Here is a 23,015-nt window from a genome sequence, read left to right on the forward strand (position 1 = left end):
CAGCATGATATACCCCATTTCCCTTCACCATAAAAAGGGTTCAAAGATAAGCAACCAATGTGCAGCTCACCCACAACACTGGTCAAGGAAACAGTTATTAACACTTAATTAGGAAAGTTCAGAATTCATCACTATTTAAAAATGCAAAACGAACTGTTGAGCAGAACTGTGGAACAAAGCAGTTACGTTTGCATACCCACAAGCCACCCACCCAAACCCCTATGACTTCAGCCAAAATAACCGACTCCCATTATTATACACTCGTGCGTAAGTCATGACTTGAGTCAATGTTTCTCTAGCAAAATATAGCTCCTCACTGTTTTACTTCAGGTTTTGTAATAAACTAGTTTAGCAAGCAAAGCTTTAATGATTTATTCTGGAGAATTTTCAAATGCATTTAACAAAGAATAAATCAATTACTCTTCAACTCGCATTTCTTCCTTTTTCTTGCTAATTATTGAAGCTATGCAATTATGTCTATACAGAAGAAATGTAAAGGAAAGGTGACCGTAACACAATTAGGCATATCTATGATAGCTTGCAATGGTAACAATGATGAAAACTAGTAACCCAAGTCTGTAACCAGAGTCACCAGCTGGCTTGTACAGTCTGTACTTCTACAGTCTCTAAGCAATTGTATCTTTACTACTGCTGTTATCCATGCTCACTAGGTTAAAAATAGTGTACTTGTGCTTACACTTATGTTTCCATCTTGGTTTGTAGACACGGCCTGCATCTGACAATGGCCTTTGCATTGCCTAACTCATTATTTTTAATTGTAGTATACTGGTTAGTCCCCATGTTCACTTTATTTTTTTGTGTTCAAAAGCAGTCTATACTATTTCAATTTTCAGATGATAACTTCACAGCAAGATCAAACTTTTTAGCAAAAGTGGTCAGAAATTAGAGGATGAATAAACCGAGACAAACTGGCTTGGTTTACAACACAGTTTTTTATTATATCTAAACAAACAGTTAAGCGTTCTTTAGGCTCAATAAAAACTTCAAATTTCTGCTGAATCACACATGCAGATTTTTCTGTACTAAGTTACATCACAGAAGATATGTTTTGCTCTACGGGTCTTTATTCAGATTAAAGTAGGAAGATGATGTCAAGAAAATGAAGGAAGGATACTCAACCTGGAAGTTTCCATGCCCAAAATCTAGGCTGAGCAGCAGTTGCTTAGGAAAAAGAATAATTCTATGGAAGATTAGATATAGCTAATTTTTCTTCCAGTCCCCCTTCCCCAGCATTTTCTCTTCTACTATAATTTCTCCTCATGGCATCTAGATTTTCCCTTTCTTTAGTCAAGAAAAAGGCCTTCCAAACCCGGAAGTCACCATTCCTTTGGAGATTCAATGATTCTTTTCCCAAATCTGTCCATTGTAAACTTAGTATTAACTGCCACAATAACAGGTTTACACTTAAACCAAAAATCAAATGAAACTCCATTGTCTGGATAATTTAACATTCTACGTTTTGTTATAAAAGTTGATTTTTCCCTCAATTACCTGGTACTTCACCAGTTTTTAAAAATAATGATGCACAAATACAGCATCTACGATATTAATAGGACCTATGACTGTTCAGCCAGAAATCTGTTCCCAGGGTAGTTCAACCACTACTGCTAAATGGGTTACCCCAGAGGCTAGGGACTCTGTGCACAACAACCCTTATTTCATGGGGTCCACACTGCACACAAAGCTCACAAAAGACTTGGTTATTAACTATTTGTGATTCATGATCATCTTGCCGGAGCCAGGCAAATGTATAATCACTTAGACCAGGGGGTTTCAACCTTTTTTAACAAGCGTACAGGGAGACTGAGGCCCCTGCGGTAAGGGTGGGAATGGGGCTGGGGCAGATGCTGCCCAGCCGGGGCTGGGCATGGAATGGAGCCACAAGCAGCTTGTCGGGGGGCACGGTGGAAGGTGGAAAACATGTGCCCCGGATCTGTGTGCGGGGTGAGGGTGAGCTTTTCCTGCAGGCTGGGGCAGGAGTGACTGGGGCGGACGAAGATGGTGCTGGGAGCAGGGCTATGGAGGGGCTGCAGCCACCCCAAAATTCATGGTAGCCCCCACTCCCAGTACCACTACCACGCACCCCGAGCACAGCCCTGGTCCAACCCCCCCACCAGGAAGAGCCAGGCACCACCCCAGCCACAGTCCATGGTGACAGTCTGCCTGCCTTTGCCCTGTATGCAGATCTGGGGGCACATGCCCCTCTTGCCCTCCTGGGGTGTGTGCAGTGGCAGGAGTGGCACCCCCATACCCCACTGGATGAGCTGCTCATGTCTCCATCCCCTGCTCCACCCTGGCTATGCAGCGCCTGCCCCAGCCCCATTCCCTCCCTAACCACAGGGGTCTCAATCTGCCCCCCCACCACACCCCTTCCCTCACAACAGACTTACCAGCCAAACCCAGCTGCTCTCCATGCTACCAGACTGTACTCCTGGCCGCCTATGTGCTGCGCTGTGGCTGCGTGCACGCACAGGGCATTTATCGGCCATATCAGCAAAAAAAAGACTATTGCCAATGCAGTCAATCTTCCTTACACTGGTGCAGCTCTAGTAATTTTTTCTCATGTGTTCTGCATATCCCCCAAGACCTTTTTAAATACCCCTAGGGGGTACATGTACCCCCGGTTGACAGCCACTGACTTAAGCCAATAGAGCCATATAAAGAACTTTGGAGATGTAAGTGGAAAAAAACCAGGGAAAACACTCCAGCCTTCCACAGACTATTACAGCAGCTGTTTGGGAGCTTGTAGGGTGAAACAAAAAGAAAAAAAAAAAATGTTAAACTTTTACAGTGGTAGACATAACTGAAGGACTCCTGTAACCCCTGAGAAATGGTCTATTCTAAATACATCTTTGACACCAGATCACATTAGAATAACATTCCAAACTAGTACTAAAAGCTGGTGTGCAACATTCTGACCTGTTTGAAGTAATTATCAAATGTCATTCACTTAATGGGGTCAGGAAGTCACTCAGTGAACCTATGAAGCAGAAAACATCTCTTCTAACATATATGAATATATACAGGTTTCCCTTGCTTTATGATGTACATGCATTCCTGGAAAATGGCACATAACTCGAATTCGCATAAAGGGAATACTTTCCAAGACCTGGACTGTACTGACCTCCAGACACATTTATACCACTTTTACAAGACCATTTTGTACTCATCAACAGCAGACAGTACACACAAGCAGAGGGCAGTGGTGAATGTGGGGATGGCAACTACAAAAACACGTGTTGCAGACGAGCGAGGAGTACAGATCCACACAGGAGACTGTATTTTGGTCACTCTCACCATGTGCCGGAAAAAGCAGCTGACTGGGGGCTTCCATCACACCGATTGCAAAGGAGTCAATTTCCCTCAGAAAAACTTCAGAGAAAATTAGAAATCATCTACTTCACCTAATCTACTCCAAAAGAGACCAACTCAGGAAGGAAATCACCACATACTACAACAACTTCAAAGACAGAAATCCAATCATCTTCCCTAATAATATACAATGGATACAAAAAGACCACGAAAAACTTTCTACAACATTCATCCTACATAAAAAGAAGAAATGGAACAAATTACTCCAAGAACAAGCTCCCAAGCCGCAAAACAACCATCAGAGGAACAACACCAACACCTTACAACATTCCAACCTCAGACTTGATGAAACTGAAAGCAGCAACCAACCCACAAATATCATCACTCTCTCCACACACACAGGCTTACCAAAACTGAAAAATCTGTCCTTTCTATAGGCCTAAATTTCTGTCCAGAAAAATACCCTAATAAAATACTTCAGTGCAAAGACCTACAATTCTTTTGAAGCCTCTACCTCAAGGAATATTTCCACGACCAAACTGAATCCACTCCCAACAACAACTCATCCTCTGACAATACTCAGGAAAAGATCAACCCCAAAAACATCAGATTGGACACCTCAAAGTGGACAAAACCTTAACCTTGACCGCTACATTGACTGCTTCAGGGAAAGAATGAACAATGAAATAAATAATCAACAACACACACCACCATAATAACCTCTCTCTACCAGAGAAAAGGGCCATAGAATCTCTAAAATCTAACCACCAAATAGTAATAAAACCAGCAGATAAAGGAGGAGCCATAGCGATCCTAAACCGTGAAGACTACATAAAGGAAGACAACAGACAACTATCTGACATCACCTACTACAAAGAACTACGAGAAGATCCTACTCCCCTTTTCACCAAGAAACTCAACAATACCATCAAATCATTTCTATCAGGATTACAAGAAAAACTACAGACCTTGACCCCCGCCCACTACCTAACCCAGGAACTTTTTACATGCTCCCTAAAATCCACAAACAAAGGAACCTTGGCAGACCTATCATATCCAACCATAGCACCCTAACTGAGGAAATATCAGGTTTCATTGAATCACTTCTAAAACGGCTCATCACCCACAGAGCAAGTTTTGTCCAAGACACTACAGACTTTCTACAGAAATTTAAAAACATAGACCACCTTCCCAGCAACACCCTCCTAGTCACCAGGGACATTACCAGTCTATATACCAACATCCCACACCAGGATGGCATTCAAGCCTGCCTTACATATCTACAGGAACAAGATTACAACTCAGAACACAGCCCCAAAGATATTACTGACCTTATACACTTCATCCTCACACACAACAATTTCACTGTTAATAACCAACACTTCCTCCAGACGATGGGAACAGCTATGGGCACCAAAATGGCCCCACAGTATGCCAGGAAGAAGACTTCCTCAAGAACTCCACCATCAAACCCTTGCTATACTTAAGATATATCAATGACATCTTCATCATTTGGACTGAAAACCTACTATCTCTGATCGAGTTCCACCAGAAATTCAACAATCACCATCCCTCCATCCGACTTTCTCTAGAATACTCCAACACCAAAATCTCCTTTTTAGACATGATGATCAGTATCCATAATGGTAAAATACAGACCTTGTTATACAAGAGACCCACAGACCAACATACATATCTGCACAGAACCAGCAATCACCCCAAACACACCAAAAAAGCTGTGATATACAGCCAACCCCACAGATACCACTGAATTTGCACTGAAGAGAACACCCGGGATTGCCACCTCACCAATCTTAAAAAGGCTTTCACCCAACAAGGACACTCCTCCAGAGAGAGAGATTGCACGTTTGAAAGAGCCACCCGGATACCACGTGAAGAACTGCTGCAGTACAGAAGAAAACCCCCCACAAATCGCACACCGCTGGTTACAACACATCACCCCTCCCTTGAACCCATACGGAAAATCCTCAAAAAATTGCAACCCACACTAGAAACAGACCCTATTCTTAAAGAGATCTTCCCAGAGCCACCCATCCTAGCCTTCAAACAAGCACTGAACCTCGCTAACCTCATCACCAGAAGCAAACTTCCTCAAGCCCAGAACACACCAAATGGATCCAGACCATGCCATGACAAGAAATGCAAAACCTGCCAACACATCTCCACCACCACCTACAGTCACTACACCCCCCACAACAGAGCCATCAGTATTCCCAGATCTTACAGCTGCACCTCCAGAAATGTAATACATCTCATCCAATGCACTAAATGTCCTGATGGAAAATACGTAGGAGAGACCAAACAACAACTGCGCACCAGAATGAATGCACACCGGAAATCTATCAAAGACAGGAATACCCAATTACCTGTGGGGGCACATTTCTCACAAGAAAACCACTCTCTCTCCAATCTCTCAGTCCTGATCCTCAAAGGAAACTTACAAAACACTTCCCAGAGACGAGCTTATGAACTCCACTTCATCAACCTCCTGGACACTAAAAATCATGGACTAAATATAGACATTGGGTTTATGACACATTATAACCCGCCTGACATCTGACTCCCCAGGTACTTCTCCACTATTCATCCCCCTACTTTCTTCCCACCCCACCCAGCTTGTCTCTCACCCATTGACTCCTCAATCTACATCTTCACTGACTACCTATCTTGTATACATACCAGCCAAACCACTGGCTTCTTTACTTCTCATTCCATCCAGGAAGAGCACACACCAACTGCCGAAACGTCCTTAGCCTGATGAAGAGTTTTTGAACCCGAAAGCTTGCTTAAAAATTGTTTTCCAACTATTTAAATTGATCTAATAAAAGATATCAGATTCACTCAAAGAACTTTGTCTGCCTATGTCCTTAGACCAACATAGCTACAACCTACACCCCTCACATATAATGATTTTTTGGTATAAAAAGGGTCATAGCATAAGAGTGAATTCCCACATACCAAACCTGCATAGAGCGAGTGAAACCTGAATTGCAAATAATTTTGCCAGACAATTTAAGTTTGTGCGTGCATCTGTAAAATAAAAAAATTAAAATAAATAGTGTCAAAATAATTTGGACTTTTTAGCAAGTCAACTAATATGACTAGTAGGTTAAGTAGCTTTCTTACAGCAAGAGTAGTTTAGTTCCGTTCTATAACCTAGCCGATTGGTTTTTTTTAGTAAACTCAAACAAGATTTCCACTGTCCTATTTCCTGCTTTTTTTTTTTTTAAACACAGAGACTTAAACAATTTGTTTTTTTCTAGTAAAATACACAAATACCATCATTCCAACATGAGGTTCGACAAGAATAGCCACGAAATGACATATATTGTCTAACCACAGACTTGAAAGCTTCATCTAAAAGTATAGCTAAGCATCTACCTGGGCTTGTTATGTTTTTGTTTATTTCAATCTTCAAAGCGTGTTTTGCTACTTTGTAAATAACAGTTAAATCAATTAAAATTAATTCAAAAGTGGAAATAAAAATATATGTGATGTACTGGAGTCCATCTGAATACTAAGATTCATGAAAAGACATGTTGGTGGTACAGAAAGCTCTGAGGCTTAACCAGCATATGAATATTTTCTCCACTCATTGAAGTGAAGACTGTCCCACAGAAATTGGCCTCTGGGAAGTTACCCCACAGACAAAAGATCTGTGTGAGTGATTTTATTTTTTCTTCAGATGGATATTATTTTTATAGAAATAATCCGATTGAACAAGTTGCTTTTATTTAAAATTGATTTGTGCAAGTTTACTGAGGGAGAATTTAAATGCTGAAGGTTACTGTAAAAAAATGATATTAGGGGGGAAACATTTAATGATGAAACATATAATAGAACGAGGGTCATTTGCATCTCCATGGTTTAAAAAACAACCCCCCCTAAATACCAATGCATACTTCATAAATTCTACATTCATAAAGTACTGCACACATTTTATTACACTGCTCATAATCATTCTAAAAAGCCTTAACAGAGAGATACAGAAGAATTATCCTTAATTCAATGCACATTACACATAAATATTTGTTTCCAATTCTAATGAAAAGGGATTTGAATAAATTACCATTTTTATACCTATGTATTTTGAGTAATATTTTAAAAGAGGAATTGGATACTTTGTTATAGGAAAAGCACTTCTGTGTCTGAAAAGAAAGGATCTTTCCTGAAATTAAATCATTTGTATAATCAACAAGATTTTAGGTCTACAAAAGTGAAAAAGAATCAAGGAGCATATAATATATTTCATAATGAATCTGTTAGCCTTTTCTTAGAATACAGAACCTTTGAACCAGAAATAGAAAAGAAAAATTCCCAAAGATTCTGAGTTTACCACTATAGAAAAGGTTCTATTGAACCTAGATGTGATATTTTTCTACTATATTTATTCAGAGGTAGACAATTTGAGGATAACAGTAAAGTGGAAACATTGTACTCCTTTAGTAGACAAGCTTCTCTTTACCATACATACATTTTTTTCCCAGTTCTCTCAAAACTTATGCTTAAATTTTAAGCATGCTATACTTATGAAACTGTGTATACTATATTAAACATACCTTATGAGCCTCTTTAAACTAAAGACACTTTTATGTAACACATGTTCACAGAATCATACCCCCAAATAAATCCATATATTAAATCAAATTATTGAATTACATAAAACAAACTTTTGATTTACAAGAAGAGTGCCCCAGGCTCATACCAGGAGTAAAAAGAAGCAAAATTTTACTAAGTCCTTTAGTTTCCAACTACACACCCATATTCCCCACTACATCTCGTTTAAGCCCATGATTTTCTCTTCTCTTTCACTCTCATTCCATTCTTCTGTTTTCTCTCTCCCTCTTCCTAATTAAATCAGGTATCTACCCACTGAATTCTAACTTTCCCTTCAACCCTTCTCCCAGGACCTTCTCCTAGGGCAAAATAGTCAGATTCAGAATCTATAGGGCCTGAACAAAATGTTCCATAACAAAACCACCAGGTTACAATTCCTATGTTTTGGTATGCTTCCTCATCCTAAGTCATTCATTGTAGACATTATATAATGCTAAAGTTGATATATGTTCTTTACTAAGTGCCTTGTAATTCAAAATAAATTATTGTATTATATTAAAAACAGAAAGCATCTTACCACTGTGTTAGATAAAAAAGCAATGCAAAAAAAATACTATTTTATGCCTGCAGAAATCCTTATTTAATACAGCACTCCATACCCACTCACCTGTTCTTAAAAGAGGTACAGCATATTCCAGGATGGACACACAAAACTGAGGAAGGCTGAGCTGTTGCATCTGTAATTCCAAAGAGTCCTCATTTTCCACCTCTGGCAGGCCATTGTTTCCTATATCCAGTGGCGACTGCAGAGATAATCTGGAATTTGCAGGAGCCGGAGTACTGCTTTCACTACAAAACAAAAGTAGGACTAAGCACTGCCTCAGAAGACAAAACTAACTACTCTTTAATAATAATAAAAAAAACCAAACAACAATGACTCAAAGAGGTGAAAAAAGGAACAGAATCCACCTACCTTTATTTTATAAAGAAAGCCTTCCTTCCCCCCTCCCCCCACAAGATAGAGGGAGTGACTTTTAATCTTGGAAACATCAAGTGCGTCAAATATGATGCTCCTCAAATTTTCTTTTTTAAAATGTAAAAACAAGAAGAATCCTAAGAGCCACATAAGCTTTCTATACAATGTGGAAAAATAGGGACCAATTCTTTTTCCTCCCTTTTAAAGTCGTCTTTAAAAACAATCAAGGATATACATCAATAGTATGTTTTTTACTGTTAAACTTTTTAGAAGATCAACAGTTGAGTTAAATTCTGCATTTCATGGTACCACTGTTCACCCCACTGCCAGATGTGGGTCCAGATCCAGCCCAGGAACAGCACTGTGGTCCAGATGTCAAACTTATTCAGCCCCATGAGATAGACTGTGACTCCAGGGCTCTTCATGGGCCAGGTCTGCCACAATGGCTCCTCCTCCCCACAGCAGCCTTTGCCACAAGGGAGGGGGGAAGAATGGTAAGTGAACCAGGTGGAATGGCATTCCTTACCATCTCCCAGAGAATCTTTACAGCCCCATACCCAACAGGGCATCAAGAGGTTGGGGGGGGGGAGGGGAAAGAGAGAAAACAGGGCACCAGAAGAGACTCCTGGGGAGTCTGTACCATGGGCCTGCTGCAGCAGGTGTGCACCAAACCTGTTCCTTAGCTGAAGTGGCCCAAGCCCATGCTGCTACAGTAGGAGTCGCAACAAATAGCAGCTGCTGCCAGTGTGCAGAGAGCTGGAGCAGATAAGACTCCACTTCCCCCATCCTGCCACCATACCCCACTAGCTGTCAGAATAATTCCTCTCCCCTCTCTCTTCCACCTCCAGCTTGCTATGCCTCTGGAGCAGGGGAAGGAGCTAATTCTATGTTATGTAACGCATGAGGCTCATTTACAGCATTATATAAATCCTTAATAAAAATTGAAATGTAAAGTTAAGATGGATTTAAATAACTTTTTACATAATGGCTCTCCTAAGACACACGTTTAAAACTGATAATCTGAGCTTCTCTAATCTATAATGTCAGAGCCTATTAGAATATTTAATAGTTAGTGGATCATTAAACCCATATGCAATAAGACTCTAAAAGCCATCTCTACTGGCTAAATAAGAATTCACAAGAATTTTTAAAATTCTCAAATAATGACCTAATAAAGGACAATGACACTTGCAGAGTGGTTACAAAGTCTGTTATGTCTACATGAATATTCCCCTCACCTGACTAAAGTCACTTGTTAAGACGATCCAAGTGAATCAGTAATAGTTGTGTGGCCAGACCCTACGCACCTGACAATTTGTGGTAAGAAAGTTTAGGAAAGTGTTTGCATTGTATAGCCACAACTACCAATTATGATGCATTGATTTATTTTATGCTTTCTCTGTGTCACTGATTATTGAAGGGAAACAAAGAATCCTGGTATCTGTACTTGCTGGTTAAATAGTGGAAGAAATACTTATTTCAAAGTGAATCAACATAAATCCTCCTGATTATAATCTTTTTGAAAGTATTATTAGTTCACTCCTAATACACAAACTCTGTTTTTTCTTTACGGGCAGAATGCAAGAGATCAAAAGGACTTCATAAAATTGTAATGCCAGTTAAAAGCCGAGTTCCATTCCTTCGTTTCTTTTAGTTACTTTTCCCTGTTAGGATCCTAACACCAAACAAACTAGTTTCACTTGCATGTTCTCCTGACAGATTGAATTTTATCAGGAAAGCAGCACATTGTACATTTAAAAAAGCCTTCTTAGTCAGTTCCCATTTTGTTCACCTGGAAGATGCTCTATCCCAATCCTGGCCATCGCCTCTAGGACGCTGACCTGTACGTCCAATCACAGATGGTCGAGGGCTACTACTTCCAGGGGACGGATTCTGGGAATGAGGAGGTCCTCTTGCTTCATGGCAATAAGACACAGAGGAATTTTGGGAAGCTGTACCTTACACGACAAAAATAGAAAAATAAGTTTCACGCACCTCTCTATTGTACAAAACTATCAATGGAGTCATGCAAAGTACAATGCCATTACGATATGGCAAAAGAATCACACTATTCATTAAACTATGGTAGTCAAATTAATGACTAAAACACAGGCCAGTTAGCACAAATGTTATAACCTGTGTGAATCTCAGAAGGTCTGAAAGTTCATTGCACGCAAACACTGAAAAGTTAAATGGTTTAACCATATTTCAGGGGTTCTTAAAATTCTAATAGAAGTCTCACAAGTACATTTTTTTGCTGGATTTTGCCAGTCTTTTCAAATTCTAGAAATGCTTCGTTTAGCAACAAAATTTCAAGTTATCCACGGGTTAGAGAAGGCACTGATTCAAGTTGTAGATGCAATAAGGCATTTAGTCCAGTTAACTTATCCATAGTTTATTCAGAGCAAAATAGTAAAGCATAAGGGAGTCAATGTGTCTTAATAGCTAATAAGACACAAGCTTAATTATGCTTGGGCAATGCTGAACAAATGCAATCAAATTAGTATTATTAAAAAGCAGTGGAGATGGTACACAGACACATGTTTAAGCCACTAAGTATAATGACAAGTCTATGAAAATAACCAGTTAAAAGATACCATACAGTAGATTAAAGTGCAGGAAATAAATAGGTGACACTCAAATCACTGAAACTAAGATATGCTAACACGATGTTTTCAAATACTACTTCATTTCTTAAATCTAACTTTTGTTCTCTCTGCAGTAGCTATTAAACAGTTTAACACTTGTCATAAAAATGGCCAAAACCAAACCTAAACATCAAAGGTCAATGCCCCTCTGCAGGCTACATTTAAGATCATCTATGCATTCCCATTTTTTTCCAGAAGTTCTGAACACCAAAACATTAGTTTGTTTGTTTTTTTAAGTTTCCCAGTATAAAAGTACCTTCTCCTTTCAAATTGGAGGAAACATAGCTCATCCATTTTGAAGATTCCTACTATTGTTTCCTATACAAACTAGATTATACCTATTGTAACATACCTTTCAATTCCCAGTTTGTTATAGGTATGATTCCTCAAACAACTGAAAGAGCTTCTCTGAATTTCTCTGAAACTGGCTACCCATCATTAATTTTCCCAGTGAAACTGAGGTGATAGCAGTTTTCAGAGTGTTCTTTTCCAGAATGACTACTACTTCATAGTGCTGCTTGAGTAACTAACAGAACAAGCTGCACTCAAGGTACTGGCCAACCTTTTTGGCAAGTGTGCCACAAGGTAAGCCCCACACTCTGCCTGAGTGCCACTCTGATCCCCTTCCCCTCCCTGATCCGCCATGTGCCATGCACAGGCTGCCCATGCTATGTGCTGATCAATCCCACTTTATTCTCTTTCTTTCAATACAATTTATAAACCATAAGTGACCAATAAAAAGTATTAAGGCAGGAACTCTGATAACTCTAGAGGGGAGCTATTAAATGCCTATTGAAGCCACTGAGTTCTAAAAAAAATAGCTGCTGCTTAATGACAAACTTATTTCATAATGACTTTTACTCTGCTTCACTGGATATTTGCAATAAGTGAATGATGTAATTAATATACCTTTAGAGTGTGCATAGCCAATACCAAACATGCAAACTCTGGGATATTAAGTAACAAGCCTTTGTGGAATGCAAGATTCCTAACTTTCTTGGGTTTGCATGGTTTCAAAAAACAGAAGCTGACTATAAACCAAGAACACAAATAAGCTCCTTTCTTGGGATTGTCCAGTGAGCAGGCTGAGCAAGAAACAACCATTTCCAACAACTGCTTCCTTACTCCACATCGCCTTCTCAGCAAACAGGGAGGATGCTCAAAATCCTATGAAAAGACCTTGGCAAAGGGCATCAGCTGGGCTTAGAAGCAGCAGCTCCATAGCAAGTCAGGAAGAACAGGGAAAGTGGATGCAAAGAAACCTCACACTTCTCCCAGGAGATGCATGCAAAGTAAGTGGCAGGAGGTGCTGGGAAGGTATAGTGGTACAGGATGTGACCATTGGACCTAGCAATCAGGAACTGGTCTACGAAAGATTTGTGGGAAAACTGGACAGGGGGCCAGAAAACTCTCTGATCCTGACTGGACAGCTGCAATCTCCTATTTGATTTTAACAGAACAAAGAAGAAAAGGCATGCAAAGCCGTAGGCCTGAACAGCCTTACTCTGCAGTTGTCTCCCACCCAGAGCTGGCCTTAAGGATGAGCAATGTGGGAGACCCCCAGGGCACCATGGTCAGGGAAGCGCTCCACACATACACGAGAAGCCCATGCTTAGACCAGTGCTCTCCCTCTGCCACAGCCCACCCCAACTGATCCCCACCCCTGACAAGAGCCATACCAGCCCAGCCTGCCCCCTAGCTCCAGCTGTTGCTTAGGAGAAGCTGGGCCAGGCACGTGTAAGTGGGATAACACCTGCTCCAGTCTGCATGCCTTGCTCCTGCACAGCAGCAGCAGTTCCTGCCTGGCGCACCATACAGCTCTCCCTCCCTGCTCGACTGTGTCCTGCACTCCTGCCCGCCTGCCTCTGCCTGAAGCAGCAATGACTGGCAGTGGGGGGGCACCAAAATACAAGCTTGCCACTGGCCCCATTTTCCCTAAAGCCAGTTCTGCTCCCACCCACCCCAAGGATCCAAATAAGCGCTACTATTGTTTCACTTTGAAATGTAACTTTTTATATGCTACCATACCTAGGGTATCTTTCCTTTTTCTTGACAGCCATAGTAGAACATGCTTGCACTTTAGTTATGTAGCTGCATGATTACAGAACCTGTCTGCTGAAATTCCCAGAGCACTTGCTTCCAAGTTACACACACCTGAGTCAGAAAATAACCCAGCTCTGCACAAACAAGTCAATGGATCTCAATTTCTTAAAACCTGGTTGTCAAATGTAACTTGGAAATTAAAACTTGCTACATCAGGCTTTGTTCTTGGGGCCTAGAAGTGGATGGAACACAGCAGCAATACCCCAACAGGCACACAACAAGTATTAGAGATAGGGTAGGAAAAAATTGATTCCTAAAACTTCCTGACACACAAAGCGAGCATGCACGCTGTAGCTAAGTATTTGAAAACCTAAGCATGTAGTAGCTATGGTTCCTCCTTAGCTAATCACTGCCCTACTTCTATTTTTTCTCTTTGAAATTCTAAAACTGATCTCTGGTATTTCAAAGAGCACTTTACAGGAGTAGGTGAAAACAGACAGGAAACAGGAAATGCTCTTTGAAATAATAATTATTATATGCCCTTGCAACGAGGACAGATACAGAACACCTAACTTAGCAAACACCACCATGGCTTTTCATCCATTAGATCCCCAATTTTCCATGTTTTCTTCTCTAAATTTAATGGAACTTAAGGATGTTCCATCAATTTCAAGGAGCAGAATTTGAATATGGAGCCTACTAAACCTGTGAGTCTTCCATGGGCCATTATCTGCAGAAGCTCACAAGAGAAAGAAAAATAAATAAATAAAAAGGAAAGACTGAGAGAGAGAAAGAAAACACTTCATGGGATATTATTCCATAATACTTCTAAAACAGACTTTAAAGTGATGACATTTCTCTATTTAAGAGACTATTAGGCTATTCTTAAGAGATCATTTTACTATCTTTTCCTTGAAGCCTACACAGTTGGATTCAGGGTAATTACTGCACCTGGTTATAAGTGGGAGGCCACAGGAAATAATCCCAAATATTTTTTTAAACCCTAAATGATTTTATTTAATGTGCAACATATGCAGATTACACACAAGACTCAAGTTTCATCGCTTCTGTTGAGCAATGCAATGATCTAAGATTTACGTTCCTACAGGATGAGATCTTCAAACATACCAAATAATTATTGTCAGAAAGTTCCATCACAGTCTCCAAACAACATTTATAAACACGCACCTTGTTCACTGGAGAAAAAACTTGGATCTCTGTGAAAGTTCAGCCTGTTTCTTAGGAAGATACATAACTGCTGCAGACATGATACAGCCTGCAAGGCTAAATGGTGTTTTCCATCTCTTCCAAAAGCTAAGTTTAGCAAAGACAGAAGGCTCTACAAAACAAAAGTATTAACAGTTCAGTTCAATTTAATTCAACAGTTCAATCCAGTCATCAACCTAGATGTCATTACACCTCCCACAGACTGGCATACTATGATTAGTTCTGAACTGTATATAAAAAGAAACTGACTTTTGAACAAGTGTTTACAGATCATATTGAATTGTGGTTAAAAACTCTTTGTTCAATGAAGGAACTATTATTAGACCCAAGAGAAGAGCTGCTTTACACCATTTTCAAATAACCCTCTATTGACAACCTATGAGCAGCTATTATGGGAATTGAAATGTAGCACATTTTAGCCAAATGGATGTGCAAAAAAAACCCAAAACAAAACAAATCAAAAACCCAACCTTCTCTGCATAGCATTGTGTGTTGCCAGTAGTTAAACAGGTAATTACAATAAAATTAAAATGCAAATCTACCCTCAAATGCTCCATATAACAATTTCCTTTTTTAATATGATAGTTTTAGACACCCCTGTATGAAGAAATGCAGAGTTGTTAAGCAGGATAATTTACGTAAGGTCTAACTTCAGAGAAGTCATTTTACCATCTGATAGGGTTTTAATTGATAATAGCTCTAACCTGAACAATCTTTGGTCTCTGAAGAAAGATCTCAGCAGGGAAATCTTGCATAATAACATCCTGAAGAAGCTCACACGTACTCCAAATTAAATTGTGGTTATTGCTTCTCAAAGAGCTAAAAGTTAAAGTTGAAATTCAGTAAAATGTAAGAAACACTAGAACACTGCAAGTCTTTACACACAGACCTGCACTCAAATCTGAACTGAAGAATTTCTGCAACTGCACTATTGCTATCCATTCCCAAAGAAAAGTTCTTTCCCAGATGAGCTAATTGTGTGGACAAAAAGAGAAACAATGTTACACTAAAATAAATGGCACTGTTGTCAGACCAAATTTGAAACTGGGTTTCTGGAGAAGAAATTAATCTGCGACCCCCTGCACACATTGCACTTAAGACATGATTAACCAGTTAATTACCTCTTAAATTGTTACCAAGAGGCACATTAATGTAATTAATGGAGGGATAAACAAGGAATAATTCACAAAAGTTATGACGCTTTCTGTGTAATAACTTTGTGGCTGGTTCATATCTTGTCATTAACTGAACGTGTAGCCAGGCTGTGACTCCTAGCCACTGAGGGCAAACCAGCAGGGTAGCTAGGAACCCTGTCAGCTGATGGGGCTTTCAGCCACACAGGCACAAGTTACACACCTATGGCCGGGAGACCCATCAGCTAACAGGGCTCCCAGCCACAGGAGCTTACTACTTGCCAGTACAGGAACCCAAGATTGTGACTCCAGGCTTACCCTGCACTGGGAATAAGGTGTGATGGGATCTGATGCTGTATCCCCGTCACTCTGCCTGCCATGCATGTGTGACATGGCAAGAAGCGCGATCGTGGGGATCCCACATCAGATTCCATCGTGTCTTCACTTGCACATCTCCCAGGGACCTATATTAACAGTATGCTAGCAGTATTCTATTTTGGTTGTGCCTAACCTTTAGCTACTCTGCCAACAGCAGTTTCTACCACAACAATTTGAAGATTGTTTTACACCAAGATTTCATTAAAAAAAAAAAAAAAATCTACTTCCAGCAAAAGGGATAGGCATGTGAACAGTTAAACATTTAAACATTCACATATTGATAACTGGTAATATCTTACTGGTTATCCTTTTGGGACTAGGAGCAGCCCAGCAAGGAAAGGGGTGGAGGTGGTAGGTGCCCCTGAAGGCAGCAAGGCAGGTAGGAGGGAGGGTGGAGCAAGGAGAGGGAGAAGGCACTAGGACCTAGTACAGTGAGGAAGTGGTAGGGAAGCTGCAAGGGCACCAAACCTTTTTGTGACAGCATAACCCTGCCCCTTCCCCACCACCTGTTCCAAGGCATCCATGCATCCGCCACTGGCAATGAGTTAGGTTGGGGCTCTGCAGACCCTGGTGCAGTCTCCCAGCTGCTTGCCATGGCTGATGTGGGCTCCAGGCAGGTCTCTGCCCCCTGCCACAGAGCCTGAGCTCTGTGGCAGGTAGCAAGAAGGTTGCAAGCAGCTGCACCAGGGTCCATGGAGCTCCAGCCTGGTTCGTCGCCAGCGGTGGGCGCAAACACACCTTGGGGTGGACAACAGGGAAGGGGCCAGGGCTGCGCTGCCACAAGAAGGGTTGGACCCCTCACTTCTTCACTACCATCTGACCTGAGGTCCATGTGCATCTGCCACCAGGAAAGAGCTGGACCATGGCTCCACGCACCCCAGTGCAGCCATTTGCAGCCCTGGCCCCCAAGCAGCCATGAGCCACTGGCAGCAGCAGACAAGGGGCTTTCCCAACCAGTTGCTGCTGGTGGCATGCAGCTGACCAGGGGCCAGAGCAGGCTGCAGGCAGCAGCAGCAAGCCCCCCCACAGCTCTGTAAAGCCACAGGTGGTAGGAGCAGGAAACAGGCTTTCCTAGCTGGCTGCTGCCACCTAGAGAACAAATGAGCACAAACAGGGGCCAGTCCCCAGTAGATGCATGTTGCTGGTTAACCATTTAAAAATTGATAACATTAACGGAGTTTAAACCAGTACCTTAATTAATCAGTATTTACATCCTAAAAAGGGGACAATATCATGGATTAAAACTTTTCATACCAGAATGAAGACTGGATAGCTGAAGGCAGGACTGTCTAAGACCTTGTGCCTTGGGCTGGATCCAGAGCATGGATCCTTGCAGGCTGGATCCAACCCAGAGCATGAGGAAGCAACAGCAGCAATGGCTGCCACCACACGCCCTGTGCCACAACTGCACCTCCAGAGGTAGGGCAAGGGGTCCCAGATTCTGCAGCAGGCCACGCCCCCCACCCCACCAATTTCTGGAAGCCCAGCAGGCCAGATGTGGCCCAAGGACTTTGTTTGACATCCTTGGCATAAGAAACTGATAATGAGATGCATTACTTACAATTTACCAGTTCATGTTTAGCCAAGTTACTAACAGGAATTTGATAGACTATGCAAAGTTAGGTAAAAATCTCATTCCTGGCTGTAATAAAGAAATGTTCATACCACAAAACTGACCAACTAACATTGTTGGCTGACATCACAATTTACACTAAAGAGTGAATCACTAGTTTGTCACTCAGATGCAACAGCCTGGGATAGATTTGAGAGAAGAGTGGGAAGTTAATACTGTACCTGCTCTGTCAGTCTTTGGCACAGTTTTCATAATAACTAAACTCAAATAAAAAAATATTCACAGTAGCTGCAGTTGTTGAAGCACTTTAACTGCTCCAACAGAAACTTTGAATGGCTTCAAACCAAAAAACGCACATGCAAACACAAATTGAACTATAAAATCTCCAATCACTGTACCTTTCATTTGACGAAAGAACATGCCTGTCTGTTGTGGTCAACGTTAGCCAAGGAAACGTGGAAAACTTCAAACACTTTACTGCCTTACTTACTGTCAAAAAAATAGTAAAAGCTGAAAGGTGCACAGAACTGCAGTGTATTTTTCTTTATAAGAGTTAATGTTACAGCATCTCCCTCATTGCTGAAATAGAATCTAATTATAAAACATGTTTTAAGATTATCCATCTGGAGAGCTGATGAGACTTTAGCAGAACAAGAGAAATTTAGGGTCCATACATATTAGAAAACAAGTTTCGTAGTTCAGGAACACACAAAAAAATTTTTAGTAAAATGGCACAGCATTAGTGAAGCAGTATTTCCTTTGCTTCCAGTCTATACCAATCCAATCACCTACCATCAATCTATAATCTTGCTTTTCTGCCAAAGCAAGTACATTCCAATACACTAAAATTCTGAGGAGAAATTACACAAATTATTTTTTTTAATTCAGCTGGTGACATCTTATTAGAATTTTAAAGCTATTTTTTAAATTAATTTTTCAGTTAGAGTGTGCTGCATTCCCAATGAAGGCTAATAACTTGTTGAAAAGTGATTTGCTAATAGAAATATGAAAAATTCAAGTTCAACTTGTAAAATTTGATTTTCATCTTGTCGTAATATTGGAGGTAGCATTTAAAAAAGGGTAGACACTGAATTTTTCATTACATTATGGACTATTTTTCAACATACTAACCATCCTAGATGGTTAATAGAAGAAATGCTGTCAAAGTCGAATTTCTGCTATGCTTCCATATTTAAATCTCTTACCGTTTCTCAGCACTACCAGATGAATAAACAGCATAATGCTAGATCTTATTTCAGTCCCCAAATCCCATTTTCAGAAAAGACGTTGCAATTTTCAATTTAAATTTCTTAAAAGAAAATGGAATTTAAATTGCTTATGAAATGGGATTCAAGGGATTTCCCTCCCCAAGCAAACCACTACAATATTAATTTTTTAATTACTATTGCACTACGTCAAATGAGGTAATCTAGACTTCCTAGGACACCAGTATTTGTAAACTGTTTGTAGGGAAAAGATGGTCTAATAATGCCATGGGGTAAAAACATATATGAAATGATATTTAAGAATGCCTTGCGGATTACAGACATATTACCTAGCAATTCTAAAGCAATGCATACCAGCAGATCTTTTGGCAGGTACTTCCAGCTGTTGCAAACAGCTTCTGTTTTGTTGAAAATACCCAATGATTTTTTCTTCTTGGGGTAAAACTAAAAAAAAAAAAAGACCTCATTTTCATTGAGTGCAAATATCGTATTTTTCTGTATTTCCTGAAATACCAAATAATCCAACCCATCGTCACAGTAAAGTTAAGAGCAGTTTGAGAGATCATTGCCTCTAAAAAACATACAAATTGGTAGAACTTGAAGTCTATTTCTCTGCTGTTTTGTATTTTGCATATATATTAAAACAGACCATACACCGAGTTAATGGAAGAGAAAAAAAACCCCCAAAATTGAAAATAAATATTTCTCCATCTACCCAACTCATATAGCCAAAAATATCTGTTTACTATTGTTACAAGTAAGAGTTTCCAATTAGAATGGTACTTTATGGTTAGTAGATTTAAAGTTACCAAATCAGCTCAACAATTACATTTATGAAATGTACAAAAACTACATAACCATAAAAATATAACAAACATGCATTTTATAGACTGAGGACAGGCAGAGACATTATACTTTTACTGGTATAAGTGATCGGAAACCAGTCTATACTCATAACAGAAGTTTAGTGCACAAAACTAGTCTATACCCATAACAGCAGAAATGTTTGGCCTACACAGACTGGTTTAAAAATGGTGGAACCCAGTCTATTTGCCCTGGCCCCCACCCCTTCCAAAGAGAGAACGTAGGTTCTGTCTGCTACCAATCTAAACTATGCTGTTTACAGAAAACTGTGCAACTTGGACTGATTCTACCTCTGGCTTTTTGAATGTCTGTATCTAGCCTCAATCAGAGAAGCTTAAGCACGTCTACCCTGCTTCTGCTTCACACAGTTAACCTCTCTCTCTACCCTAATAAATGTCATAATCACTGTATTCCTCAAATCCAAGATGACTTCAAATTTAAGACATTCCAATAATCAGTCTCACCTCCATCCTTGGCAAAGTCTTTGAAAAAATTATCAAGGCTCACATATGCGAGAGCCCGGCAGGACAAATTATGCTGAGGGGAAACCAGCACAGGTTCGTGGCAGGCAGATCATGCCTGACCAATCTAGTCTCTTTTTATGACCAGGTTACGAAACGCCTGGACACAGGAGGAGGGGTGGATGTCGTATACTTAGACTTCAGGAAGGCCTTCGATACGGTATCCCACCCCATACTGGTGAACAAGTTAAGAGGCTGTGACTTGGATGACTACACAGTCCAGTGGGTGGCGAACTGGCTGGAGGGTTGCACCCAGAGAGTCGTGGTGGATGGGTCGGCTTCGACCTGGAAGGGTGTGGGCAGTGGGGACCCACAGGGCTTGGTCCTTGGACCGATACTCTTTAATGTTTTCATCAGCGACTTGGACGAGGGAGTGAAATGTACTCTGTCCAAGTTTGCAGATGACACAAAGCTATGGGGAGAAGTGGACACGCCAGAGGGCAGGCAACAGCTGCAAGCAGATCTGGACAGGTTAGACAAGTGGGCAGAAAATAACAGAATGCAGTTCAACAAGGAGAAATGCAAAGTGCTGCACCTAGGGAGGAAAAATGTCCAGCACACCTACAGCATAGGGAATGACCTGCTGGGTGGCACAGAGGTGGAAAGGGATCTTGGAGTCCTAGTGGACTCCAAGATGAACATGAGTCGGCAGTGTGACAAAGCCATCAGAAAAGCCAATGGCACTTTATCGTGCATCAGCAGATGCATGACGAATAGGTCCAAGGAGGTGACACTTCCCCTCTATCGGGCGCTGGTCAGACCGCAGTTGGAGTACTGTGTGCAATTCTGGGCGCCGCAATTCAAGAGGGATGCGGATAACCTGGAGAGGGTCCAGAGAAGGGCCACTCGTATGGTTAAGGGCCTGCAGACCAAGCCCTACGAGGAGAGACTAGAGAAACTGGACCTTTTCAGCCTCCGCAAGAGAAGGTTGAGAGGCAACCTTGTGGCTGCCTATAAGTTCATCATGGGGGCACAGAAGGGAATTGGTGAGTATTTACTCACCAAGGCGCCCCCAGGGGTTATAAGAAATAATGGCCACAAGCTAGCAGAGAGCAGATTTAGATTGGACATTAGGAAGAACTTCTTCACAGTTCGAGTGGCCAAGGTCTGGAACAGGCTCCCAAGGGAGGTGGTGCTCTCCCCTACCCTGGGGGTCTTCAAGAGGAGGTTAGATAACCATCTAGCTGGGGTCATCTAGACCCAGCACTCTTTCCTGCCTATGCAGGGGGTCGGACTCGATGATCTATTGAGGTCCCTTCCGACCCTAACATCTATGAATCTATGAATTATATAAATCACATTTATAAATTTTCCATGAAAAAAAATTATTTTATTGGAAGGTCATCTTAAATTCACCCTCCCCATCATTGTGGTGGGAAAAGCAGTTGGGGAAGAGGAGGCAGCAAGACGGGCGGGCGGGAGGACTAGTACCTATAGCTACATTCCACAGACTCCAGCGCAGCTGCTTGCAGCTTCTCCACCATTTGTCAAGAGCAGCACAGGCTCCAGCCAGGCTCCGACCGCTCGCCACAGATCCCAGACTGCTCACAGCAAGCAGCAGAAAGGCTGTACCAGAGTCTGCGGAGCCTAGCTATTAGGTACTAGTCCCCACTTTTTGCTCCCCTCCACCTCCCACCCTTCCACTCTGGGGGTGCCATACCAATTAATTGTTTAAGTACTGCAATTACAACAACAGATTAAGTGGATGCTTTTTAAATTGATGTTTACAACCCTAACAAGCAGCTAAACTCCCTGCCCTTACCTCCACTACCTGCCTCCCGCCCTTTTTCCCTCCTAGTGCCTGTCTCCCTACCTCTTACTCACCAGCTCCCCTGTCACATCCCCCTGCTGTCTGCCCCCACAGTGCTAGCCCTCTCCCACCATGCCCCACCACGCCAGGTTCTGCCCCCAGTGCCTGCCGCTCCCACCTATTCCTGACTCCCATGCCACATGCCCCCTCCATGCCTGTGTCTGATCCCCCACCACCTATTTCCTTTCTAGTACCTATCCCCCTACTCTCTGCCCTTGCAAATACTTGCTTTCTGGGGGACTCTGGCACCAGCTCCAGGGCAAACACAGCAGCAGCAGCCCTGGCCCCAGCCCAGTCAGGTAGAAGTAGCTGAAGCAGCTGCCTGCCCTGTTCCAATACTCAAATCCAAGACAAGGCCTTTTTCCCCTCTTCCATGTTGATGGGGTGGAAAAAAAACTTCATTGTGGATTTGAGTAAATAGTGATTTTTTAGTACCCATTTTGTAGAACTATGCCATTTACTACATTGATGTATCCTTGAGAGAACAGTCACCTACATCATTTACACCAACCGTTCCTATGTTAATAGCTTGATTTTAAACTTTCCCTATAATTAAAAATCTCCTAACTATTTTGAGAGGAGGAAATCATAGTGCTAATAACATAAAAAACCTAGCACAAATCCAACATATACTTTATATTAAAACTAGCAATTATTGTAAACCATAGGCATTGTGACATTTAAGGAAAGTTATTTGATCGAATA

At 41.3% G+C, this 23,015-nt stretch overlaps 1 protein-coding gene across 3 annotated transcripts in view; it reads right to left on the reverse strand.

The window, feature by feature from the left end:
• RTTN (rotatin) overlaps window positions 1-23,015 on the reverse strand; it is a 147,287-nt gene that overhangs the window by 120,695 nt on the left and 3,577 nt on the right. For 2 of the 3 annotated variants that reach the window (XM_059724269.1, XM_059724271.1), the window contains exons 4-9: window positions 19,470-19,559; window positions 18,288-18,378; window positions 15,510-15,624; window positions 14,767-14,917; window positions 10,680-10,845; window positions 8,579-8,760 (exon numbers count right to left, since the gene is read on the reverse strand). In XM_059724269.1, coding sequence (XP_059580252.1) covers window positions 8,579-8,760; window positions 10,680-10,845; window positions 14,767-14,917; window positions 15,510-15,624; window positions 18,288-18,378; window positions 19,470-19,559 — 795 coding nt within the window. The remainder of the gene's footprint in view (window positions 1-8,578; window positions 8,761-10,679; window positions 10,846-14,766; window positions 14,918-15,509; window positions 15,625-18,287; window positions 18,379-19,469; window positions 19,560-23,015) is intronic. The other variant, XM_059724270.1, reaches the window with a different exon arrangement.

The sequence above is a fragment of the Alligator mississippiensis genome, chromosome 3 (genome assembly GCF_030867095.1).
Source record: "Alligator mississippiensis isolate rAllMis1 chromosome 3, rAllMis1, whole genome shotgun sequence".
Taxonomy (NCBI): Eukaryota; Metazoa; Chordata; order Crocodylia; family Alligatoridae; genus Alligator; species Alligator mississippiensis.